This window comes from Melanotaenia boesemani, chromosome 13 (genome assembly GCF_017639745.1).
Source record: "Melanotaenia boesemani isolate fMelBoe1 chromosome 13, fMelBoe1.pri, whole genome shotgun sequence".
Taxonomy (NCBI): Eukaryota; Metazoa; Chordata; class Actinopteri; order Atheriniformes; family Melanotaeniidae; genus Melanotaenia; species Melanotaenia boesemani.
In genome coordinates this window covers 24,249,166-24,267,474 of record NC_055694.1, presented here as the reverse complement: position 1 = coordinate 24,267,474, position 18,309 = coordinate 24,249,166, and the positions used below count along the sequence as shown (strand labels likewise).

The window sequence follows — 18,309 nt, the reverse complement described above, 5'->3', positions numbered from 1 at the left end:
CTTTCTGTGCAGCTGCAAACATATTTAACATTAGCAACAGGGTAATTTATGGACTGCCATCTGGTCTGTAAAGGTTACTACCACAGGCAATTCAGACATAATAGTTCAACAAGAACTTCATTAGAGGCACATCAGCATGTGGATGCTTTTCTGTCTACCGAGCTCAGAAAGGACACTTTGGTTTGTTCTAGAAAAAGTTGACATTTGGAAGTTTTTCTCTGTCAATCTGTCTTATTTGCCTCTTTGCTCTCTTGTCTTTCACCCTCACAGCGCGAATCGTGCGAAGCCGTCAGTGGTGTGAGATGGCTCCCTGCCTGGAAGGGGAGGTCTGCAGCCTGTTGTTTAACAGATCCGGCTGGACCTGCACCAAGGGCAGCGGTCGCATCAAGACCATCACGGTAATTTACACGACGTGACATTAATACACGCCATATGCACTTACAGCATCACACCTTCATTATCAGCATGAGTTACCGCTGCGAGCTGCGTTATGTGTCATGTTAGCCTTCAGCCCTGAGATAAAGGAACATGTTTCAGTCAAACAGCAGGTCAATACCTAGGTTTTAGGATGTTGTGTGTTTTAATTAATTGCACTATTTATTAAAAGCTTAGGTCACAATCTCTAACAATCTCATAGTGTTGTTGGACATATGAGATTCACAGGAAGTCAAAGGAAAAATCTATACCAAGTTAACCCTATAATGCTGTATTTATCATATTTGATACACACAGTTTCTGAGACCTTTTGCATCATTTTATGGTAAAAACCTGTTTTAAAAAACCTTTTGTTCACTATCTGATAATCTAATAATACAATAATGAACTACAATAATTTTGTCATATCACATGGAAATGAACGGTAAATATACAAAAATTATTTTTGTAAATAAATTTTTTACATTTTGTAAAAGGGCCAAACATAAATTTCAGATTTTGAACCAATTAATACTTTTTTCCCCATTTTATTCTTGGGTCAGGCTTTAAAGAATTAAATTGTCACTGGTTTAATTCCCTGCAACCGCTGGTCAGTGCATCAGATCACCATGCACAATTTGAATCTGATGCCAACTCAGGCAGCAAGAGCAAGAAACTGCAAGTGAAATATGTCAGAAACGTGTTGATAATGAGTGTGAAAAATGACATACCTGTGCTAGGGTGACCAAACGTCCTCTTTTTCCTAGACAAATCCTATTTTTAAGAGCTAAAAAATGCGTCCAGCTGGAATTTCAGAATTGTCCAGGATTTTGATCTATCTCAGCTTCAAAAACGAATTTACGTTTCACTCCCCACATTGGCTCCACTTTCTCAGACAATGAGCAACAGGAGAAGGTAAAGGCCCATTTATGCTCAATGCAGAAGACGGAGATGGACGGTTTCGTCCGTCTTCAGTTGCACAAGCTATTTGGTCCGTTTTCAGGGAGCTTAGCCATCCGTCACATGATGCAGAAAGTATCTATCTATGCAAAACATGCATGGAAGTAAGAGGATGACAACATATGACAACGTTTGAAACGGGCGTCACTCTCATATGCAATCCCAGATGGGCCATTTAAACTTTTCCCGGTGAGAGATTTTCCTCCCTCACTTTCTCTGCAGTTTTAACGCACACCTTAAAAAGATGAGGTGAAGCGAGGTTCATGTCTTTGACTGATGGCTTTGACAAATTGGGGAAGAAACTGTTGAGGAATTTTAGTTTTGAGTGCCCATTATCTAGTAAAGCTAGAAAATGCAGAAACATAAATGTAAATTCACAGATAAACTACAGAAAAAAAAATCCCATTTTCATCTTGGTGGTGATGCATGGGAGGCTCAGTGCATGACAAGCAAAGCAGAGAGCTGGAAGCTCACATCACTTCTGCACAATGACAGGTTTCTCTTGTTCTCTTTTGGTTGTTTATATATATTTATTACATTATTGCTTTATAAAGGGATAAACAACAAACAGAAATACACACAATTAACTCAACACCTTAATTAGTCATTTGCCCCAAAAATAAAAAAAAATTAAAAGCTGTTTTATGTAGACAATATAAACTCAGTGAAAATGCCAAAAGATCAGTGAAAGTTGGCCTCTTTATCATACAGTTGCCTTGAATATAGACACATTTGTATCTATCTACCATACAACTGGGCCATAAACTAGAATGCCACACTCAGTTATGAAATGTATAATTATTATGATTTATTAAAGATAGGTTAAATCACAATTTGTCTACATTTTGCTGTGGGGTACAGAGAAGAAAGGGAAACCTCCATATTCTTTGTATGAAGTTCTATCTGCACCTGATTAAGGCCTACTAAAAACTTTTTTTATTTAAACTTTTTCTCCTCTACCCAACATTTTTATTTATACCATATTAAAAATCTGAATTTAACATTATCTTGGCGAAAAAAACCTTATTTTTTGGCATGTAGGTGCTTTGTCACAGTGTTGGAAAAACCACTTTATCCTCCTTTTTTATGAAGATTCTGACAGTTTTCCAGCCTTACATTGAGAGGATGCTGCAGGATGACTCATATGATATATCACACAATTAACCACTCAGTCGTTGCATCTGGTCCACACTGCTTAGCAGTGAACTGTAACAGTATTTATTAGTACTCATATCAGTACTCTGTATCAGCAATTACTCAAATGTAAGTACTTGTACTCACTTTGTAAAAATGTAGTATCAGAGCATCCCTATTTTGTTTCAGCTGTTTTTAGCTTGTTAGGTTTAGCCACCAATTTAGGGTAAAAATAGACCTCTCACTTTGTTGTGCACAGCTCAGCCAAATTTCTGCTTCAGCATCAGATTCACTTGGAGTATTTTCATGCTGTGCTACTTTGCTTAAATATTCAGAACACAAATGTAAAATGAAACAAGCCATGAATGATTTTCTCATAATGCTAACAACAATCTGCCTGCAGCCATTTCTAATTTTAAAGAGCCCTGCCAGTCCATTTAAAGACTGGATTCAGTTGTTGTACATACTATCAACTCTAACATCTTCCGTGTTTCCATGTTGCTGTTATTTTAATAATAATGATCTGTAATAAAAGTTGACTGTTCCAGTTGTTTGTTGCCATTGTTTAAAGCACCAGAGCATAAACTCCCCCATTATTAATGTGCATGTTGCAGAGGCCTAAGTTAAATGCTCACATTGGTGAAGGTCACATGCATGCTGTGCCATAAGGTCTGCATTAACATAAGCAGAAAATAAGCTTTAGAAGGTACATCTCTGCTCTACATTTTTTGTGACAAATAACCCCAACAATAGCGCTGTATGATACATCATCTGAGACAAAGTACCCAACACAAATACTTGCCACACAAATACACACTTACACACACTTTTACAACAGACATTAGGGGGATAATTACCTTTTAACTGGATTTTATATGCGTAAATTCTTCTATTTGATACCGTGGAGCATTTTAACAGATATTGATAAAAGATCCTGCAAGTTGCCACAGTTTGGGGTAAATATAAATATTTTAGTCAATGTTATGTCAAAATCAGAATTGGCAGGTCAGCATTTAAAAGACTTAGGAGTCAGTTTGTTGAAAAATAACTCAACACATATTACGTAAGTGATGGATGTTCCATCTAAAATGTGATTTATTGGTATTTGGGAATCCAAAAGCCAGCAGGAAACTAGTCTGGATGCAGCCATTCATTGTTTTATAACTTGTTTTGGTTTTCACCTCATGTAATGTTTGTGTATTTCATGGAATCACTGGAAGTTAATGATGATCCCATAAAATGGATGTAAAGATGAACGGCCGATGGAAAACATCTATTATGACGTGTTTAAAAACTTTAACCATTGTATAGATAGATTTTAGCACTTTTCTTCTCTAAGCAAGAAAACAAAAATATGAAAGCCTTAAAATACCAACGTAGCGCTGGAAAGATAAGAACAACAGACGACCTCTTGCTGACTTTGTTAGAGATGTAAATGAATAAACATGTTACATTTTTAAAACTTCCAATATGGTGTCATCTGGTCCTCTGTGGGCTCCATAACAGCCCGAAATGCATCCAATGCCTCAAAGCTCCCAATGATGCTGTACCGAGCCTTAACTTTCATCTCATTCAGTGGTGGGAAAATGCAAGAAGTACAAAGTCACTGCAACTTGTGTCTGCTTCTGAGTTAATATGTTCCCATTTTTGTAACAGTTGAAAACAAGGAAATGAAAGCCAAAAGTTTAAAAAAATCTTAGGAAAAAACAATCATTTCTCTCCAGGCACTGCAGCCTGCCTAGCGAGCGGCAGTCACCATGGCTACAGGACTCACTGTCCCCGTGTGATTCTCACTATGCCAGTTGGAAATTACACATTGTGCAGCTTTATGCTCAGCTGAGACAGAGCAGTTAATGAAGAAGGCTTCTTCTTACACCAGGTGATTTTTGACCAGTTATTTTTGATATTCTTTGTCATGAACATCAAATTATATCCCTTCAGTAATTCAACTAAAGTCACTGAGTAGACCTTGTTGCATTAAAAAGTATTGTACATCTTTGTGTTTAATAGTTAAGTTTGGCTTTTTAGACATGTAAAATGTTTTGTATTTCAGGTTTCCCTTGTGAACCATTGTTTGCTTATATCTGGAAAGAGTTAAAATGCTTTAAAAAAATCTTTGTCACTATTGCGTAAATAACATTTTGTCTTACTTTTTTTCTCTCAAGTGTTGGAATAAACTAACAGCAATCTAACCTTGTAAAGAAAAATGTCCTTGTAAAGAGAATTTGTTATACTAATAGACTTTTTTCTTCCAAAATAATTTCCTACTGAAAGCAACACTACATACATTTCTGACCTTAAAACTCTGTAGTTTTGACTCATTTTTATGGCCCACTGACATTTAACATGCACATTCCTGGAGCCATCATTGTCCACCAGCATCCTGAGACTTAAAAACTATACTTCATAACCTTTTTTTTTCCTGGTCTGGGCATCACATGAAAGCTGTGTTTTACTTTATAGTATCATGCCACACAATAAGCAAATCAACACACTAAATGTTTTGCACATGCATCGTAGTTGATTCATCAAAGAAACAAAAAGGGACATTATTGCAGAAGGTGAGGAAAGTAAAGAGAGAAAGTGACAGAGCAAGAGATGAGACAAGAGTTAACACCGGACTGACTTTTACTGGCCGGATAGGGCTCAAAGAAGAGACAGGATGCAATATGTATGCTAGCCTAAGCTGCCAAAGTTCTCCAAAATATAAAGTTAGACATTTTAAATTAAGAAAGTGTTGGTTTTTTTTTTTATGATGAATCATTTTTGGCAATAAAGTCCCAGGAGCTGGTTGCAAAAAGGTGAAATTAGATAAATTCTTACAGGCATTTTGGGCAGCAAAATATAAAAACATCAACCTATCCTAATTTTATACTGGCTGATACATTTGTGTGCAAATAGCTACTTATACTCTTTTTTTTCTATTCACTGCCTCCTCACCCTAACCAATCGAATCCGTCACCTGTAAAAAGGTTGAACCAGATAGCTGCTCTTCTTGAAACTGGCTCTAGTAGTTTCTTGCTGTTTCTGCAATAAAAATAACTTATACATTATTCTTTTTACTATACTGATGAAATTAAATTAATATACTTATTTTATCCTGTTATTTTGCTTTCAGCTGCTGTGCAGAATATCTGTTTCTTGAGCTGAAGGCTTTACGTTATTCACTAGTTTTATATCTTTGTCTTTAGACTGATGCTGGTCAAGTAGCTCATACAACTGTACGCTGTTGATTTAAAGGTGTTATAAAGTCATAGAGTTGAGATGACCTGCAGAGTCAAGTGATAATATTTTTTGGTTCACTGAAACGAGCAACCCTTTTTATATATTAAAGTAAATGCTTCCAAATTTAATTGAAAACAAAACAATCATCAGGGCTCTGTCCTTGAAGCTTTAAGGATGATGCTGTCCCAAGGCTTTGTGATGAAAAGGCAAAAAGTGGGAAAACAAGTCTAAGTTACTTTTGAATTTATAAATAGTACATTCGAGTTGAATTCTTATACAGCACAATTTATGGTTTAATGCACTCATCATTTAGTCTGGTTTTTGTTCATTTATGGTAAAGCTTTATGTTTTTCAGTGACATTACTGGGTAAATTGGCAGCATTTAGCATTTCTGACCATGAGAAATTACAAACACTTCCTCAAATATTGCAAGTATGCAGTTTATCCCCCACAGACACTGGAATAAAGACAAATTTCAGATTTGAAATAATCAAAGAGTGTACATTTCATAAGATAACTGGCCTCAATATCAACCATGGCTTGACTCTGTCTCAGGTATGATGACTAAAGACAGGAGCAGAGGGATGTAATATACAAAGACGCTGCATACAAAGGAAAATACAACTTGTTGATGTCAGCAAGAGATGATGAGATAGATGAAGCAGGAGAGACATCTGTCCTCACTGTTGGACACAAGATGCCAGAGGTCAACCCACAACCGGGTCAGCTGCTTTTTTTTATTCTAGTTTATCTCTCTCACTTGATGTCTCTTTATCTCCCTCACTCTTTCACCCCTATCACTCAGCTGCTTTGGGCAGCTGTGTTTAATGGACTCTGACGACACATTTAAGTTTGTACAAACATTAACAAAAATGCATCCTAGGTGTCTCACTGGATATACTTAATGAGCTGCTGCTGAGCAGTTTTGCTGTCAAAGTGAATAACAAATGATGTTAAAGACCAAGGGATGATGAAGATTTCCTTGTAGAGGCATAGAGGTGTCCAAAAGTATGATGCACATTCTGGAGAATAAATAAAAATGAGAAATCTATGAAGATTATTGATCCGACTGGATCATGGAGGAAGGGATAGAAATACAGACAGGAAAGAGTTTTGTTTGTCCACATCTGTCTGCATGTTTCTGAGAGTGCAGAGGAGGAGTTTTAATTGAAAGGAAATCTGTGTTCTGATCATTTTACATGGTGTTCAGTGTAAGTGTGGTTTTCTGAGAGATGATGATCGCTGTGTGTTACACCCCGCCACGTTCACTCTGTCCTTCCTATGCACCACAGCAATCACACTCCAGATTGCTGATCATCCACACCTGTTCCCAATCCACTCAACCTGCCATACATACACCAGCTCTACACTCACTCCTGGTTGGACCTTGTCGTTGCTCCACGCATGGATTTTGCACCTTTCCCTTCCCAGCTCTGTTTCTAGGATTCTTTCAGCTCAACCACCTCCCAGTCGTAAGATGTTTTGTATGTTCACTCACTGTTTAATAAAGCTGCGTTAACCACTCCTTGTCTCTGCGGAGTCCATCCATAGCACTGTGCTTATTATTCATGCTGTGTTGGACAAGTTTACTGGAGGTGGAGTAAGCAGATATAAGAGGGTGACAAATGTACCTGATGGTGGCGTAGTGTAGAGAAAATATAGCAGTTATACACTGAATATTTATATTGCTTGATAATGTCTAAATCTATTATCGCATTACATGAATTTATCTTATACTTCCTTTCCTTTACTAATTTTATTTGCTTAAATAATTACTAAATCTAGTCAGTTTGAAGATATTTCTGTTCCATTAGGTTTTTATGTACAGTAAACTATTTGAGTTGTGTTTTCCTAAGATTTGGTGCTGACCGTAGGCTGAACTGAGTCAAAGAGTAAACAGCTTAAGAGTTCTATTTCACTAAATAAAGTAAATAACACTGATGATTTATGTCAAGCTTTTTTCCCAGAAAAAGACAATAATCAAGAAATAGATTATGGTATAATTTGGTTAAGTCCCCACATTATCCTGATACTTAATGGGACTCCCTTTATCTTTCATTTTAAGCACCATTTTGACATTACTGAAAAAAATTGTCTCAGTACATGCAAGTTCGAATTAGCAAAATATCTTTACTCGGTTCTTTTAAAAGATTTTATTATGAATCTTTTGGGGTCCTTTTACAGTTGTCATATTTATGTAAAATGTATTTTTAAAATAAAAATATAGCAGTATCATTATCTTGTCATGTTTATCACTGAGGAAACTTGTTAAATACATTGTATGTATATTATATTTTATACTATCTTTATTAATTCTTCACTGAGTGGCAGTGTATGGGATGAGTCACTGACGTCCATTGAAGTAGTTAATTTGCAAACATACCATTCACATCCATGCATATACTCGAAGACAGCCTTTAAATAGGTGTCCGTTGTAGTGGACACAATGAGTTTAGGTGGGCAAAACTAATTTAGAAACGATATTCCAGAAGAAGAAATTAGGAAAGACACAAAATGAGCCTCAATGTCAGAAGTCAAAGGACTTCTATATTTAACTGCATGTAAGTACACAGGTGGACTGGATAGCAGTGATGAACTAAAAACAACAAAAAGAAAATAAATCTTCTAAGACACTAATTCAATGCAAACATATGCTCATCAGTTCTTGTTAATATTAATAAAACTGTTTATTAAAACTTGATATATTGATATCCAGTGATGTAACTGCATTACACGCACATATTAAACACGTCCCCTGCACCTGCAGCTCTTTCAGTGCACTCAGCCTCTTCCTCGCCACTCGCCCTCTCGTGTGTGTGCAGCTCACAGCGGCGCTGCCAGGTCACACACATATGTCTAACCTGCTAATGGAGTTTGCTTATGCAGCCTGCTCTCCATTGCCAGATAGCCATTAATATGAATCATTCTCTGGACCCCCCCACTCACACACATACACACCCCAGGAGGCTGGGGATTTGTCTTCACTAGTGAGCCGCTGAAATTCACATTTGATATTCTCTAAGGTGGGTAGTGCAATCCAGGAAGACTGGGGAGGGGTGTTATGAGATTGGCGTCATACACTTTATGTGGGTATGTGGATAAAATTGTACTGTAAGATTACACGAGCTTTGTGGAACCTTGCAGTTCACACTGAATGTGTTTGATTGTACAAAGAATGGACATGGTCATCAAATGGAAAATGGACATGACATTTCGGCCGAATTTAGAATATTAAGATAATTTAGCTCTTTTTACGCAAGCGTAAGGTTGTGAGATTGCATTACTTGCTTTCTGATTGGTGAGAGCTCTGTTGAGAGCACTACTGTGCCCTAATATCAGCCTTTGCTAAGCTTTGCCTTTGCAGAGTGATGAGCTCAAATTGAAACGATGAACATCGAAAGGGCTTTTTTCTACTGAATAAAAGCAGACTATTTTACAAAATGTTATATTTCATGTTCTAGAGGGGGCTGTAATTATAAACTCCAAGTGCTAGAAACCTTGATTTGATCACAATCAGACAGTATTTTCATATGCATGTCATCCCACAGACAATACTCAACAGTAGCTTAAAAAAAAAAAAAAGACTTCCAACACCTACACAGCAAATGCTAGTGCAAGCTAGTATCAGGCCTAAAGGGAAACAAACTGTTGTATTTGGGCACGAAGTAGAGTTGCAGAATTTACTGCTTATACTCAGACATACACACACACACACACTGTGTGACCGAGCAGGTCAGAGATGCTTGCGTCACTTTTTTTTCTTTTTTTTTTTTTTCTTTTTTAGCATTTTCCTCTTTTCTGCTGTGGTGGCCTTCCTCCAGCTATGTGCTCTTTGTTCCAGCATCAGTCAGGGCAGAAAGCAGGTGGAATGTGTGTAGTCCTGCCAGTGTGGCTATGAACATAACAACCTCAAAACCAGCTGACACTACAGGCTTTTTGAAAGGAAGCCATATGACACAAAAAGTCTCCATTTGTACAGATAAAGCTAAGCAAAATGTGTACCTTTATGAGAAATTAAGATAAAAAAAAAAAGGTGTTTTGACTCAAACATAAAACAAATATGAAGAAGAGGTGCTCAACAAAGAAAAAGAATTGGATTTATGCCGCCACATCAATACAAATGTTACAGAAATTCTCACCTCTTATAAAAGAGGTGAGAAAATGACATGGACAGATGATGTGGTTCGATTGTGCTGTTATGTAATACTTTATAGCATCACAGTCATAACAGCCTGTGTCCACAAAAAATCAGGCAGTCAAGACGTGTTGCCATGGTCACCACTGTGCTGGTACCCCATCTGACCAGATATAAACTTTTGATGTGTTTCCTCTCATATTATTTCAATTATTATTATTGTGGAAAAGCACTGAAAAGATTATGTCATGATAAACAATCTCAGGTGCACTGCCAAAAATACCCTGACATGTCATTTATATAAATTATGTTCTACTTCTAACATTTTGAAGTAGAACCTAATTCATATTTTTGAAGTTTTATGTTACTTTTAACATAAGAATACTAACATTGTGACAGTTTAGTGTGTTGTTTGATTTAGATGTAAGTAGGATTAGCCCTGCAATAATAATAATAATAATAATAATAATACACATTGGCCTGATAAACACCATAAATTAATGTACCCAAAATAAAAGTGAGGCCTGATCTTTGTTTAGATTATACTTCGCTCTACAGTATCAGTAATTTGCAGGGCTACCTTTGCAGAAACTGCAAATCTCTCTGGGTATCTCTATGCTTGGCACATCAAGCCACTGGGATTTTTGCCCATTTTTCAAAGTAAAACTGCTCCAGATCCTTCAAGTTAGGTTCTGCTGTTGTAGAACAATCTTTTAAGTAATGGCAATGATTCTCTGTTGGATTGAAGTCTGAGCTTTAACTAGGTCATTTAAACATATTTTAACATTTTCCTTTAATCCACTCAAGTGTTTCTTTAGCAGTGTGCTTGGGGTCATTGTACAGATGGAAAACGAACTTCAAACCCAGCCTCAAATCCCTGGTGGACTGAAACAGGTACAGTACCGGTCTAAAGTTTGGACACACTTTCCTATTAAATCCAGTGGGTACGTGTGTCCAAACTTTAGTATATTCGTCAAGACTTTCCCTATATTTAGCACCATCCATTGTTCCCTCCATTCAGACCAGTTTGTTAGTCCCTGCCAATGAGAAACAACCCCCAAAGCATTATGCTGACCCCACCATGCTTCAGTGATGGGATGGGATGGTGTTATCCTGGTAGTGAGAGGTGTATAGTTTCCACCAGATATAGTGTTTTCTTTGAAGACCAAAAAGTTAAATGTTAGTCTCATCTGACCAGAGGATTTTCTTCCATATCTTTGGAGAGTCTCCCACATGATTTTGTGGCAAACTTCTCAGTAAACTAGGGCTTTTTTTCTGGCTGCTATTCTCTTAAGCCCAGATCTGTAGAGCTTACCACTTACATTATTCACCAGCCTTTGTTGTGGAGCTTTCTAGTTCCTTGAGGGTAACCTTTAGTGTGTTAGTTCCCTCTCTGATTAATGCTCTCTTGCCTTCTGTGAGTTTTGTTAGGCAGCCTAATCTAAGCAGGTATGTTGCGTTGTCATATGATTTTTATTTTTTTATTATAATTTTTTTTTATTTATAAAAAAAACATAGGAGCAATACACATTAATGAACACTTTTTTAAATGTGTCAGATTTTAGCCATTGGCTTATATCCATCTGTTGTCCCATGGGTATTTTATAATGATGGATTTAATGGTGCTCTGTGGGATTTTTAAAGTTTTTATAACCCTGGTGTCACTTGCTTGGTGGTTTACATCAAGATCATTGTACAAGTGTGTAATGTGCCACATAATTTAGCAAATTATGTGGCTGAACTGTCCGCAACAAAGTACGGCTTTCATGGCAAAAGCAGTGAATGCATGAGCATGCACCATTTTATAGCTTTTCTTTTTTGTTTGGTTGTTTGTTTGTTTTTACCATTTTTGACTACTCTGGAGACTATCCATGCTTATCTTGCAAAAACTGCTGGATTACAAGAGTATTACCAACAACTCATGATAAATTTGAGTATTGTTGCAAAGTTTGCCAAACTACAAGCAAATGCTGGTAAGCATTAATGCTACTGGCGGTGATGGATCACATTAGCAGCCAATATTTTGTTTGTGAAAGTAATTTTTTCCTTTTTGCATTTATTTTAAACTAAATAGTTCATCACTGAAAATGAAAGCTGTGTTCAGAACTCCTACTGTGCTCCTTTGGCTCCTGGTCTGATTTGTGGTTTCCTTGCTTTGAATGTGACTTTAAAACTTATCTTTATGTGATTTAAGTCTCTTTTTTTAGGTTACATAAATTGCTGCTATTTGCTCCAATGCAGCTCTTGCATTTGTCGCCTGCAGAATCTTGTGCAACAAGATGTGTATTCCCAGGGGGATGCCTTCTTTAGATAGATGTGGTCTATGATGTTAAAATCACTTTCATTAGAGGCTGCCGCTCTGTGACTAGCAGCATGCATTAAGCCTAAATAAAGTGCATGATAAAAGAAGTAAACAAGGTTGTTCCTTGAATAGTAACTCCCTGTACCAAAGGCTCCGAAGGACACATACATTAGAAATGTGCCCCGAGTAGGAGGCTGTGGAATAAATGCTCTTGTTTCTATTAGAGCGGGATAATATTAGCGAGGAAATCAGAACTGTAGGCCATTAGAGAAATGTTTGCATCTTCAAAATTAGTTGAGAAATCAGACTAGGAGATTTTCAGATATTAGATATGCATGCCGTGCACAATGTCTTTCGGTGTTTTGCCGACTTTCTGTCTCATTTGCAGTTGAAATTATTAAATTCTGTTCAATCATGCAAGACTATTAAAATCTATTTCAGTATGTTTACTCAGAAAAAGCAATCTCCATTAAAAGTTGGTTCTTTCAGCGTGAGTGTCAAGATAAATACTAATGTACAAGACATTTTTTTTCTTTTAATTCACTAATAATCAGATGACTTGAATGCACCACCATCCTCTCTTTGATACATGCATCAGACAAATGAGCGTAGGTCCAGCTTTTATGTTTCACTGGCCCACCTCCAGGCTTTCATACACATGCCTGCTTGTGAACTGACAGTGTCTTGTCATATTGTATCTGACAGCCTCTCTCTGGTTCCTCAGGGATAACATATTGTAGCCGGGCTGCTTTGCCGTTGGACGTAGGCTTACCCTCTGAACATGACTGATGTTCAAACAACATGCGTGGCCCTGTCAAGCAAACACATTGTACATAGGAGTTACGCTTGATAAGCAAATATACTCTTTATTCCAGTTTCATTTGCAGGTCTTCTATTTATCAATTTGAAAAGAAAAATGTGCTTCTTTGATTTCTCCTCATCTGTTTGTCAGACGCTGTGGCATGGTCATCAGTCTTGAGGAGATAGCGTGTTGAGCGATGCAGAAAATATATTGAAATATGTTAGATTGATAGAGATGTTCCCAAAAGAGAGAAACAGCTCCCGCAACCCTACAATTCCATTTCACGTTTTCATATACATTATCACAGGTGTTGTGTTACTGTCCAGACATGCTGCAGAAAGGTTTGTGATTACATTTTCAGTCTGTAGCATTTCTTCTGGCATTTATTTATGTGGTATAAAAAATAAATAAATAAATAAAACATGCAACACTGTTTGTTGTCTTTTTTTATATTTTATTCCCTCTTGTACTGCCACTGTCTATTAAAAGAGTTCTTTTGTCAAAATTTCTTCACCAGACATATGTTACCCCCCTCTCTTATCAGTCTGAAACCCAGACTGATTGTTGCCCCTTCTGCTGTCACTTTTAGCTCACTGTACCCCGCTCCCCTGTTTGAAGTTCTGTCATTGCCAGGCTTTGAACTGCCACTTGTGTTTTACTCTACACGCTGCTTGTCTCCGGAGTTTTGTCTGGTGTGAAATTGTCTGAGCCATAGGCCAAAGTCAGCACAGGGTTTTTGTGATAATTAATGCAGAAAGCCCTGCCATGGACTGGACGCACCGTATCGTAAAACTCTACTGCTTTTGCAGATTCTGATTATTTTTTGTGTGTTTTTAATAAACCGCCTAGTGCTGCTACCACATTATGATCCCAGCAAGCGAACACCAACAGAATGTTAAATTTGTCCAATTCAAGTCGCCCTACAAGCATAAACAGATTTCCATGGAAATACCCCAATGCAGATATAGCAGTACAAAGCATAGTTGTGAAGATTGCTCTCATTGCTCTTATTATTAGCATTATTTAACTTTTATAAATTAAAGCCATTTTGCAGGTTAAGATTAGCAGTCTTAAAAAAAGACCATTCAGCATAATCAGTAAGCTTCAAGCTTCCTTACATTTTCCTGACTATACTTGAATTTAAAGGATAATATCAGTGCTCTTGTTCTCATTGTAGCAAAACATCTAATATCCCAGCTGACCTTTTTGCAGTGGATGCTGATTTGTTTTAAAAATCTAAATGTGTTTAACCTTCCATTCCAGACCTCCTTTGGGTCCCATTAATTTCCTTAAAATCAATATTGAGGCTTGAAACGTGGTCAGTTTATATTATTTCTCACTGTGAACAAAAAATCTGCATTAATTTTGGTCATGAAACACGATAGGTGTTCAAGAACTCATCTTCCATATCTGCTTGATGTGTAGCCCATGCCCAAGTTTTTATTAACACATTTGACACAATCACTTCAGTATTTGTCAATCTTGTGCTTACACAGAATTCTGTTGCCCCAAATTACCAAAGAAAAATCAATAAATGCATCTTTAAAAAGCTAAAACTTACTTTTTTCCACACATTTTTTTTTCTTGTAATGGGCTACACTCACCCTGAAATATATATCTACATTTTGTTTTTACTTCAGTAAAGGATTTCAGATCTGGACAACAGATGCCTCCCTGCCTGCCTTCTCTGTAGCAGACCCTCCAGAAATAAAGCAGCAAGCATGACCAGATGCTTTGTAACTAATCTGGTTTTGTTCCTCGGAGACAGCTCCAGGTCTGATGCTTTGATGCTTTTGTACATCAGGCTCATACTCCGAGTGTGAAGCATCCACTCTGGGTCTTCAGTAAGCCTCAGCCTTGCTTGTTAGTCTAATAACAGCAGCTCTTGTGGCCGGTAATCACTGGGACGTCCACAGCACTCTAGCTGATAAAACCAGCCACATCCTGTGCAAGAGCCCACGTTAGGAGAGACCACTGGGGAGAGATGTTTACTTACTGCAGTGGTGGCATGGTGTCTGTCTCCTTAACGGCAGGGTGGGCTGCTGGTGACAATTTTGTAGCTTGAGGTGCCACCGAAAGTGAGTGGCTGCTTCCCTAGAGCACAGGGCAAACAAGCTGTCTGCTCTACCTGCAATTGTTTTTCCTTAAAGCCACAAAGATTTCTGAGAGTTGTAATTCTGCCTCGGCTATGGTCTTTATTTGTGTAATATAAGTCTTATTGTATGATAAACATACTTTGATCCTAAACCATGCTGTGCTGATGATAAGGAGGGAAATTAATTGTATCCCTTAATTTTTTTGCCAAACTCTGCTGGCACGCTCTCAAAGATTCATGCTGTGCACCTCATTTGAACTGTGAAACTTTATCATTTATGCACAGTGCTCAATGTTTGCAAGTGATGATGAAACGAGGGCACCCCAAGCTCATAGACAAGGTCTAAATGTTTCAATTGCACTGCAACACAAGTAATTAGTAAAGCGCTTGCTCTCTCTCCTTATCCGAGAATCTCCCTCATCCGGTGTGCCAGCGGGAGATGAATATGTCTTGGATGTCCTTGGATTTCTGTCGTGTAAACACCATAGGCGATCAGTGCTGTTTACAAGTGTGTATGGCAGGCAAACAGCAGGCTTCCTATCTTGCACAGTTGGTCCCATGGGGCCAGGCTCACCTTGTTACCCTTTTAATTAGTGGGGGCAGTTAATAGTCCCGGCCACTTCTGCCGCCTCAGCACTCTGCCTGACTTCAAGAATCACACCAATCAATAGCCAAGACTGAGACAGGGAGACAAGGGAGAGGGAGGGACTCCTATTGTGGGAGCAGTTATGATGATTTTGGATTGAAATCAAACAACATATTTTCTTTGAAGAAACCTTTGGGGTGGATGTAACATCATCCACTGTTTCTCTTTTTCCCCCCTGTACATTTAAAGGCATAATAGAGTCCGTGGGCTCCTCGTGCACATTCCTCTCTCTCAGTTTCTCCTTTCCCACATCCCTGAAAATGAATGTAATCAAAAAGCTAAGGGTTTGCACTGCAGATTCTATTGTGCCCTTATAAGCTTTTATCCCTTCCAACCACTCGCCTCCCGTGCTCATTTCTTTTCTTGTTTTGATTTAAAGATGCAGTGGAAGTACTTAGCATTTAGATGACATGCTGCTGGAGAGGTGTGATGGATCAGCGCCTCTTCAGAGGACTGGATTTTCTTCGAGAGCGCTGGGGCCGGTCTGCCGGCAGGACAGACAGAGCGACAGATCACAGAACGACAGGCCGGGCGGGCAGCGGAATACCAAGTCTGCTTTGCTGCTGCAGAAAGAGCCTGGCACAGCCAATGGGAGAGCAGCAGCGGCTGCTGGGAATGCCAATGTGCTAACCAGACAGCCGTCTCGCTTTGGCTCCTCTGATTGGCTAAACACACCATTAGCTTTCTGATTATGATTAGCCGAGTCATTATCTACACAAAAGTGGCTCATTCGCCAGTATTAAGAAGGCAAGAAAGCAGTTTTCTTCCTCTGGTCAAGGGGAAAACTACATGTTGTTGTGTCCTCCTTAAGATGAATGTAAGGAGCTAAGAAGTGCTCACAAAGAAACAAAGTGGAACAGAGTTTATCACCCTTCCTTACAGCTAATGTGATAAAAATTTTGGTGCCATTGATCAAAGAAAAGAGAGGTCCCTCACTCGTTAATGCAGATGATGAGATGGCCATTACTCGCTTGTATTTTCTGGTTGAGGAGAGAGGCAGCATTCTCAGAGGTCATAAAAACTGGTAGAGAACAAAATAACCTTCAGCTTCTTTAGTATCTCCTTAGATATAATTGGAAGATGTGCCATCTGTGCTTTTAAATGGACATATGCTGTTTTTCATCCAATGCCAATATACTCAGAAAGTTGAACAAACGTTAATTCTGGTTCTCCTTTTCATCTTCTGACCCTCTGTTTTTCTCTTCCAGCCTTTGCCCAAGGAGCCCTCGTAGGATGCAGAGGAAAACAGCAAGTATGAACGTTTTTCACGTTTATTTAAATGCAGAGACTGTAAACCATTTCAGCACAAAAGCGAACATGGTCTGAATCTTGTAGAAAGCAGAAATAATATCCTTTAAATAAAACCACAAGCAAAAAAGTCATATTTCAGATTCAAAGAGCTGAAGGTTCATTGTTGCTCAGACCCGGAATGAATCAGTCACTACTGTCTATTCATTACATATTTTCCAGTATAACATTCACTCCTGTGCTTAACCTCTTAAGCCCTAAGCAATTTATCAAAACCTCCATCTCAAAAACATTCTCAGATTTATTCAGGAACAGCTTTCCAACTAGAAGTATAAACTGAACAGCCTTTGGCTCTATCGGACACTTGGGAGAATTCAGAAATGCAGTAAGTCTTCCTTTCTTATCACCAGGGCCAGACTTACAGTAGATTTGAGGAGCTCCTGCATAAACAGACTGTTTCACGTTTGCCTAATTGAAGCTGTAAGTTTGAGGCTAAATAACAGCCTGATAGAAATCTCAGCCCCAGGTTTGAATAAACTTGTTAGTCAAAGTGCAACCATCATAGCATTCCTCATCGGAGTAGTAGGCGGCCTCTTCAGTCAGTGATCCATGCTTGCAAACCTTGTGTTTCTATTAAAAATATAGCCAAACTCAAAACAGGAGCTTCCAGAGTGGAGGAGGTTAGATAAAGTTCATCCAGAAGGTGCAGAACTCACAATGGAATCCTCTCTTTCTCAGGACGTAGCTGCTTTGATGTATCAGTATGGGAAAAAAGGACGAATTGGGGGAGTTATTGGCAGTTTTAGAAGACGTAAGAATTGAGACTAAAAAGCTCCCCTGTGGTTTCATCAAAGGCAGAGACCGGGTGTTTTTTTCCAAGACAAAGCATGACTGAATGCTTGAGAGGATGTTTTCAACAAAAGCAATATGTGGAAAAGGAGTTTTTTTTAAATATTGCATTATAAATATATAAATATCACATGATAATAGCTCGTTGAGGTTAGGCTGTCTGCCTTATACTCCTACAAGTCAATATTCTCTTCTTAAAAGTTGCTAGGTCATGTTAGCCGTACTCACTTGGCAGATTAGTTTCACTTGGAGAAAGTTTTTTTTTCCTGTTCTCTAAAAACAAGGAAATGTAGTAAAGATTAAAGTGAATCCTTCTCCCTGGAACTTTGACTGAGTATCTATGAACCTTTTATGCTCCGCAAAGACCACAGGCATCTGCATGCTCTAAATGTCTCCCAGCCAATATTCTAAGATTGATTTTTCCCTCCTCCACAGAGAAAACAAAATGAATCACGCACAATTACCAAGGACAGGGAGAAAGGGGGAATTGGGGGCGTCA

General features: G+C 38.2%; 1 protein-coding gene across 1 annotated transcript in view; it reads left to right on the top strand.

Annotated features, from left to right (window-relative positions):
- The window catches only part of tafa5l (TAFA chemokine like family member 5, like), a 46,566-nt gene that overhangs the window by 25,092 nt on the left and 3,165 nt on the right, over positions 1-18,309 (top strand). Inside the window, exons 3-4 of the mRNA XM_042005048.1 lie at positions 271-398; positions 16,922-16,965. Coding sequence (XP_041860982.1) covers positions 271-398; positions 16,922-16,945 — 152 coding nt within the window. The 3' untranslated portion in view covers positions 16,946-16,965. The remainder of the gene's footprint in view (positions 1-270; positions 399-16,921; positions 16,966-18,309) is intronic.